The following is a 9,466-nucleotide window of genomic DNA, read 5'->3' as shown; positions in this document are numbered from 1 at the left end:
TTGGTTTGTGTGTGTGTTTATTTTAGAAAGATTAATAAAATTATTTTATCTTATTTATTTTTATCAAAGTATGGTGGATTTACAATATTAATCTCAGATATACAGCATAGTGATTCAGTATTTTTATAGATTATACTGCCCTTAAAGTTATCACAGAATAATGGCTGAATTTTCCTATGCTGTGCAATATATCCTTGTTGCTTATCTATTTTATACACTGTAGTTTGTATCTCCTGATCACATACCCCTATCTTGCCCCTCCCTGCCAAAATAAAAGTGATTTGTCTTTTTTCCCCATTTTCTGTGTCTATGTAGAATAAATATACAAATAGTATTTATAATATGCTTTGTATTTATATGTGCTTTGTATATGTGTATATATATATATATCTGTTTCATATAAAAATATTTTTAGGGAAGAAAAAATTCCCAGGTATAGTTATCTTTAATTTCCACTAATTTTTCCTTTAAAAAATATTCTTATAATTTGTTTGACACTAGTCTGGGTATGTATACACTATCTTGCTCATCCTTACAACCACCTCATAGAGTAGAGCAGGAGTATTATTCCATTTCACAAATGAAAAAGTAAACTAATGCTCTGTAGGGTGAATGGGATATAAACAAACAGAGCAACAAAGCAGGCAGACGATAACAAGTGTCCTGGGACCAGAGGAAGACTAAAGGGGTAGTAAGCTGCTCAGGCCCCAGTGGAAGGAGAAGTTCAGGGACATTCCTGTGACAGACACGGAAAGAAAGCAATGTTTCATGGAGCCTTGCAGAGGAGGTCAGTGGCAAGACAGTGACGGCCCCCAAAAACCTCTATTAAAACAGAGATTGAGCTGGAAGCAGGCAGACTTGTTTTAAAGTTGTGTTTTCATGACAAACTCAGTTTTTCCTTAGATTATTAATCTAAGATGATTAAGTAGAGTTAGTGGAGGATCTGGGCAAGTCGAAGACCTCAGCAAGCCCCCTTTGATACCTCACAATGGAGGGACAGGTCTGAGTACTGGAAGTGCTTTAATTCCAATTTCCACTCAGTTTCTCATCAGGAAATAACACTTCCCTCACCCATTTGCTTAAGGCTTTGGAAGACAGCTGTAAGATGAACAAATACAAGCTCTGAACTTTATGAGGCTTTCATTGCAGTCTCTTCTCCCTTCCCAAATATCATTGGTTGATACACTCGAGAATCTCTTTCCTTCTGTGCAGTGTCACTTGCTGATGAATGATGAAAACCATAACTAGCAAAAGTCATCCTAAGGTGGACATAAGGGAGAATGGCAAACAAGGAGCCCCAGTAGTCACCCCCAGTTTTGCCTTTCTCTTTCCACCTCCATGGGGGAGAGCTCTGACAAAATGTGGTCTACTGGAGAAGGGAATGGCAAACCACTTTAGTATTCTTGCCTTGAGAACCCCATAAATGGTATGAAAGGGCAAAAAGATAGGACACTGAAAGAAGAACTCCCCAGGTCGGTAGGTGCCCAATATGCTACTGGAGATCAGTGGAGAAATAACTCCAGAAAGAATGAAGAGATGGAGCCAAAGCAAAAGCAACACCCAGTTGTGGATGTGACTGGTGTTGGAAGCAAGGTTTCATGCTGTAAAGATTAATACTGCATAGGAACCTGGAATGTTAGGTCTATGAATCAAGACAAATTGGAAGTGGTCCAACAGGAGATGGCAAGAGTGAACGTCAATGTTTTAGGAATCAGTGAACTAAAATGGACTGGAATGGGTGTATTTAACTCAGATGACCATTATATCTACGACTGTGGCAGGAATCCTTTAGAAGAAATAGAGTAGCCATCATAGTCAAGGAGAGTCCGAAATGCAGTACTTGGATACAATCTCAAAAACGACAGAATGATCTCTGTTCATTTCCAAGGCAAACCATTCAATATCACGGTAATCCAAGTCTATGCCCTGACCAGTAATGCTGAAGAAGCTGAAGTTGAATGAGTCTATGAAGACCTACAAGACCTTCTAGAAATAACACCCAAAAAAGATGTCCTTTTCATTATAGAGGACTGGAATGCAAAAGTAGGAAGTCAAGAAACACCTGGAGTAACAGGCAAATTTGGCCTTGGAGTACAGAATGAAGCAGGGAAAACACCAGCAAAGTTTTGCCAAGAGAATGCCCTGGTCATAGCAAACACCCTGTTCCAACAACACAAGAGAAGACTCTACACATTGACATCACCAAATGGTGAACACCAAAATCAGATTGATTATATTCTTTGCAACCAAAGGTGGAGAAGCTCTATATAGTCAGCAAAAGCAAGACCGGGAGCCGATTGTGGCTCAGATCATGAACTCTTTTTTGCCAAATTCAGACTTAAATTGAAGAAAGTAGGGAAAACCACTAGACCATTCAGGTATGACCCAAATCAAATCTCTTATGATTATACAGTGGAAGTGAGAAATAGATTTAAGGGACGAGATCTGATAGACAGAGAGCCTGAAGAACTATGGATGGAGGTTTGTGACATTGTATAGGATTCAGGGATCAAGACCATCACTGAGAAAAAGAAATGCAAAAAAAGCAAAATGACTGTCTGACAAGGCCTTACAAATAGCTGTGAAAAGAAGAGAAGCGAAAAGCAAAGGAGAAAAGGAAAGACATACCCATTTGAATGCAGAGTTCCAAAGAATAGCCAGGAGAGATAAGAATGCCTTCCTCAGTGATCAGTGCAAAAAAATAGAGGAGAACAATAGAATGGGACAGACAAGAGATCTCTTCAAGAAAATTAGAGATACCAAGGGAACATTTCATGCAAGGATGGGCACAATAAAGGGCAGAAATCGTATGGATCTAACAGAAGCAGATGATATTAAGAAGAGGTGGCAAGAATACACAGAAGATCTATACAAGAAAGATCTTCATGACCCAGATAATCACGATGGCGTGATCACTCACCTAGAGCCAGACATCCGGAATCTGAAGTCAAGTGGGCCTTAGGAAGCATCACTATGAACAAAGCTAGTTGAGGTGATGAAATTACAGGTAAGCTAACTCAAATCCTAAAAGACGATGCGTGAAAAAGCTGCACTCAATATGCCAGCAAATTTGGAAAGCTCAGCAGTGGCCACAGGACTGGAAAAGGTCAGTTTTCATTCCAATCCCAAAGAAAGGCAATGTCAAAGAATGCTCAAACTACTGCACAACTGCACTCATCTCATGTGCAAGTAACACTCAAAATTCATCAAGCCAGGCTTCAACAATATGAGAATCGTGAACTTCCAGATGTTCAATCTGGTTTTAGAAAAGTCAGAGGAACCAGAGATTAAATTACCAACATCTGTTGGATCATCAAAAAAGCAAGAGAATTTCAGAAAAATATCTATTTATGCTATATTGACTGTGTAAAATCCCTGGACTGTGCAGATCACCACAAACTGTGGAAAATTCTGAAAGAGATGGGATTACCAGACCACCTGACTTGCCTCCTGAGAAATCTGAATGCAGGTCAAGAAGCAACAGTTAAAACTGGACATGGAACAACAGACTGGTTCCAAATAGGGAAAGGAGTACACCAAGGCTGTATGTTGTCATCCTGTTTATTTAACTTATACACAGAGTACATCATAAGAAACACTGGGCTGGATGAAGCATAAGCTGGAATCAAGATTGCCAGGAGAAATATCAATAACCTCAGATATGCAGATGACAGCATCCTTATGGCAGAAAGTGAAGAAGAACTAAAGAGCCTCTTGATGAAAGTGAAAGAGGAGAGTGAAAAAGTTGGCTTAAAGCTCAACATTCAGAAAACTAAGATCATGGCATTCGGTCCCATCACTTCATGGCAAATAAATGGGATACAGTGGCTGACTTCATTTTTCTGGCCTCCAAAATCACTGCAGATGGTGACTGCAGCCATGAAATTAAAAGACTCTTGCTCCTTGGAAGAAAAGTTATGACCAACCTAGACAGTGTATTAAAAAGCAAAGACATTACTTTGCCAACAAATGTCTGTCTAGTCAAGGCTATGGTTTTTCCAGTGGTCATGTATGGATGTTAGAGTTGGACTATAAAGAAAGCAGAGGGCTGAAGAATTGATGCTTTTGAACTGTGGTATTGGAGAAGACTCTTGAGAGTCCCTTGGACAGCAAGGCGATCCAAGCAGTCCATCCTAAAGGAAATCAGTGCTGAATACTCACTGAAAGGAGTGATGTTGAAGCTGAAACTGCAATACTTTGGCCACCTGATGCAAAGAATTGACTCATTTGAAAAGATCCTGTTGTTGGGAAAGATTGAACTGTGAGGAGAAGGGGACAACAGAAAATGAGTTGGTTGGATGGCAATACCAGCTCAATGGACATGAGTTTGAGTCAACTCCAGGAGATGGTGATTGACAGGAAGGCCTGGCGTGCTGCAGTCCATGGGGTCGCAAAGAGTCAGGCATGAATGAGTGACTGAACTGAACGGAACTGAACTGAACTCCATCTCCAGCAGGGACCTGTTCTGAATTCCCACCAGGAGGCTCAGCCCTGTTCCTGGGTCATCCCACAGTGGGGGTACCAAACCCAGACCAGCCTCACTCTACACCAGGAGCTCCAAGTCACACTACCCACCAGTCTGACCAGAGGCAGTGTTCCTGATTGAGACAGAATAGGATGGTCAAATAGTTAGCTTAGAAACCCCATTAAGGAATTGTAGATAGGGAAATTTAGGGGATTGAGGAAACCACAGTAGGAATAATGATCACTCAAGAAAGTAATGAAAAAATTCTGAAACAATGTGGGCTTGCTTGACTCATAAGGCAAAACAAGTCACTTAGTATCACAGTCAGATTGGCTTGCTTAATGATAAAATCAAGGTAACTTGCTTAGAAAACAAAACCATGCAACAGAAGCAGGAGACAGAACCTAAAACAAACAAACAAACAAAAAAACTATGGTGGCATGAGACCTATATCCTCCTGTGAGCTCAGTGAGCTGGTAACACCCTAAACGTGTTTTTTGGCCCCAAGACATGTTCTTTGCACCATGCAACCAAAACAATAAAACAATAGTAGAAAATAAGGACTACGACCTGCCCTGTGGTGTCAAGTTAATGACCCCCAAAACAGGCTCTGTGTACACAAAAAATAATAACTTATGGGAAGGTGACTTTTCAAAATGAAAGACCCTCATTGCACTGAGACTTGAAAATATTTTTTCCAAAGTGCTATGACAAACCTAGCCTGACCATACAGGGAGGGACAAGCAAACTTTCCTTGCTCTACGTGGTGGAGGAACTGATGATGGAAATGTGATGTCTACTCAAAAGAGACCATGAAGACTTTCTCTTCCTTCCCTCTCTTCCTCTGATCATAAAAATGTAACTCACTGAGTACCCAGGGCAGCCAAACACTTGCCTGCCTACTTGTGAACCTTGCAAGAATCCTATTCTAATAAATCACTTCTTATCTATTACTTTGTCTCTTGCTGAATTCCTTTCTGCACTGAGACATACAGGACTGTGGGGCCAGAGCTCTTTGGAGCCCTGGAAATGACACCTAACAGTTTCATTCTGATTCTGCTAATTGGGCTTCTGTCTCATTCCCAAACGTAAGATCCCCTGTGGGTACTACTGTTCCACAGTTCCTGTTTGGCAGCCTGCCTCAAGCCCCAGATCCTTCTTAGGAGTAAGGACTAGGCTTTCTCTTGCCAGGCTCCTACCCAGAATTGGAACACTCCCTCAGGCTCAAAGTCTCTGGCTGGACTTGGCCACTAGAGAACAGACTCCTGGAGCCAGCTTCCTGTTTGGATTTCCAGGTATCACCTGCCCCATGTTCCTCACAGCTGGACTTAGCTGCTTTTTGGAAACATTTCCACTTCTGTCTTATGGCCTCCTTTCTATGGCCAACTGCTCTTCTGAGCTGTAGGCAAAGATTGCCATAAGACAATTGGCTAGATTGAGCTTCCTTTGTTAGCACCGGCAAATTCATCAGTTTGCCAAGTACAGATATCCAGTCCATTGGGTATGTTCACAATCCTTTCTATTCTGCCAAAATCAGTAATTGGATATATCCTGCAATTCTGTGATATGGTCATGGATCTATCCAGTTAGTGGATTCTGCAAATGTTCTATTTAAGTTGGACTTTCCAAATGAAATCCTCTTTTAAATATACTGGAGAGACTGTTCAAAGAATCTTATTCTGATTCCTTTGCAAAAAGTGGGTAGCATTATGGTGCAGTGTAAAGTACCTTATGGGCTTCCCTGGTGGCTCAGTGGTAAAGAACCCACCTGCAATGCAGGAGACACAGGTTAGGAGTATCTTCTGGAGAAGTGTCTTCTTGAGAAGATCATCTGGAGAAGGAAATGCCAACCCACTCCAGAATTCTTGCCTAGGAAATCCCACGGACACAGGAGCATGGCGGGCTACGGTCCCTGGGGTTGCAAAGAGTCAGACACGACTGAGTGACTGAACGATAATAACAATAACAAAGTACCTTATATAAGACTCAAGTTCTTTATTTGAGGCCCACCTCTCATAGATTGTGACCTCAGAAAATCATTATACAGTTTTCTTGGAACTTTTTCTTCATCTGAGAAAAAATGAAGGTAATTTAGTAATTTCTAAGGTCCAGTCTACTTGTAACAATCTATGGTTCTTAATAATTCTACCTTAGCATGCATGATTTTGCATATTCAAAATTTCTGGTTAGAAGTTCTCAAAAGTAAGTACACTGGCATGAAGTTTCTGCCTGGGAATTTACTCTTTTGGCTTCCATTTTTATAGACTGTCCTTAAGGACCCGGTATTGTCGTAATAGTTGCCAACTGAGATACACTTCACAGAAGAGGAGCTGCCTTACCTCCAGAGAAGAGTTTTTCATTTTTGAAAATAACAGAAAGCCAGGTGGTTGCTTCTGAAGATGGACCAATAGGCCAAGTCACCCTAAGGAAGGTCAGAACCTGATGCCAAGCAATGATATTTGAGAGCAATACTTCTGAGAAGTAGAGACAGTGGTAACCTGCTCTTTTCTACTGTAATTAATGGGGAGTCCCTGTATATTTGTATTAGACTCTTTCATCTTAGGGTTGCTAAGTGTTTCATAAATGAAATTAATTCAATTAAACTTCACAGCGCCACTTTGAGGTAGGTAATTCCTCTTTGGGACCTCATATCTTTGCTTGCTACAATGTCATGCGCAGATTATGCGGTAGTGCAGATTAGGACAACTAATAATAAGATGAGTTTAGATAAAGTTCTAGAGTTAAAGGTCTCAAGCGCTTTGCAAGTAAGCAGACTGGAGGAACGAAGACTGGAGACGAAGCTTGAGGCAGCTCATTGCCAATGATGACAAGCAGAGACATCACGCTCATTTTGAGTTCCACCTTACATTGAGGACACATGACCCTGAACTGGTCTTTGTGACCCCTTTGTGACTCAGCTCCTACAGCTCTCAAGTGGGGGCAGTAATATGACTCATCTCCTTACTTCATAGAGATGTTGCAAGGAATAATGTTCGTAATCTGCTGTGGAGTTCTCAGATGAAAGGTGGAGGTTAATACATGATGAAACATGATTACCACTTATCTTCACACCATCTAAATGGGTTAGGATGTGAAGAAGTCACAGGCCCAGAGTCCTGGCAGAAACTGGAAGTGTCATTATTTCTATTTTGCAAACATTATATACACCCAAAGAGGGTGAGAAATAGAGCAGTGGACATGTTCCTGAGATAAATGAGAGCAAACTGGGACGCCAGATCAGCAAAGAGGCAGCTATTTTTTGGTTTTCTTCTTTTTTTCTTTTCCATTCTTATTTGAAATGGAGAGGGACTGGCTGAAGCAACATCTTCTCTTGGGAATTCCTCTCAATTCTAAGTTATCAATATATAAATATATGTGTATTATTCAGATTCCTAAGAATGGGCTCACATGTATGTTTTTCAGTGGGCCTTTGCTTTCAGTCTTCTTTGTCAGTAATGATTTCTCTATCTCTCCATCTCCATTTGTCTAGGTTGGCATGGAGCTTCCTACCTCCATGAAGTCTTTTTGTTCTAACCCTACCTGAACTTTCTCTGCCACTGTTTTGTAATTAGCACTTGTTTTGGAATTCATATTTTGGTGTTTGTCTTGCTTCTTAATGACTTAGCTCTCAATGACTTAGCTCTTCCAAGGTATATTAACTCACATTCTTCATCTAGTACAAGTTGGCATAATGAAGTGAATCAAACAAGTGTTAAATAAATGAATGAATGGTCTCTGTTAGAAAAGTGTCAAGATTTGTATTCAGATCACGCCAAACCCACATCTGCTGCACTCACCATGTCACATTATGCTCTGTGAGGCACATGCAGTGGAGAAGATATTTCAAATGGGTGATATTAAGGAAAAGAGAGACTGATTTAAATAATAAAACTTTTAAATCCTTGGGTAAATTCTAGGGAGGGTAATAACTGAATTGTATGATAAGATGTTTAATTTTGTGAGAAATTCCCAAAATGTTTTCCAAAGCAACTGCACCATTTTGCATTCCCATCAGCAATGAAACCTTCTCCTGTTCCACATCCTTGCTGGTATCTGGTATTGGCAATATTCCAGATTTTGGCCATTTTAATAGGTGTATAGGGATATTTCATTGTTGCTTTAATTTACAATTCCCTGATGGCATAATCAAATGAGGTGATTTTGAAAACACAAAAGTTATTTACTTAAATTATTTCTTGGTTAATTAGTTCAGCCTTGATTATTAAATTCCTTGTTCCTAAACGTATGTCTCCACAAAAACCTGCACATGAATGTTTTTTTTTTTCCCCAAAAAGTTCCCAAAATTTTTTATTTTTTTATTTATTTTATTTTATTTTTTTTAATTTATTTTTTCAGTGGGTTTTGTCATACATTGACATGAATCAGCAATAGATTTACACGTATTCCCCATCCTGATCCCCCCTGCCATCTCCCTCTCCACCCGATTTCTCTGGGTCTTCCCAGTGCACCAGGCCCGAGCACTTGTCTCATGCATCCCACCTGGGCTGGTGACCTGTTTCACCATAGATAATATACATGCTGTTCTTTCGCAACATCCCACCCTCACCTTCTCCCACAGAGTTCAAAAGTCTGTTCTGTACTTCTGTGTCTCTTTTTCTGTTTTGCATATAGGGTTGTCGTTATCATCTTTCTAAATTCCATATATATGTGTTAGTATGCTGTAATGTTCTTTATCTTTCTGGCTTACTTCACTCTGTATAATGGGCTCCAGTTTCATCCATCTCATTAGAACTGGTTCAAATGAATTCTTTTTAACGGCTGAGTAATATTCCATGGTGTATATGTACCACAGCTTCCTTATCCGTTCATCTGCTGATGGGCATCTAGGTTGCTTCCATGTCCTGGCTATTATAAACAGTGCTGCAATGAACATTGGGGTGCACGTGTCTCTTTCAGATCTGGTTTCCTCAGTGTGTATGCCCAGAAGTGGGATTGCTGGGTCATATGGCAGTTCTATTTCCAGTTTTTTAAGGAATCTCC

General features: G+C 40.3%; 1 protein-coding gene across 1 annotated transcript in view; it reads left to right on the top strand.

Annotated features, from left to right (window-relative positions):
- The first annotated feature begins 7,131 nt into the window (after positions 1 to 7,131).
- ATP13A4 (ATPase 13A4) overlaps positions 7,132 to 9,466 on the top strand; it is a 122,062-nt gene continuing 119,727 nt past the window's right edge. Inside the window, exon 1 of the mRNA XM_061168025.1 lies at positions 7,132 to 7,230. Coding sequence (XP_061024008.1) covers positions 7,132 to 7,230 — 99 coding nt within the window. The remainder of the gene's footprint in view (positions 7,231 to 9,466) is intronic.

This window comes from Dama dama, chromosome 19 (assembly GCF_033118175.1).
Source record: "Dama dama isolate Ldn47 chromosome 19, ASM3311817v1, whole genome shotgun sequence".
NCBI classification, from domain to species: Eukaryota; Metazoa; Chordata; class Mammalia; order Artiodactyla; family Cervidae; genus Dama; species Dama dama.
Note: the sequence above shows the minus strand (reverse complement) of the source record. Positions and strands in the feature narration are given on the sequence as shown.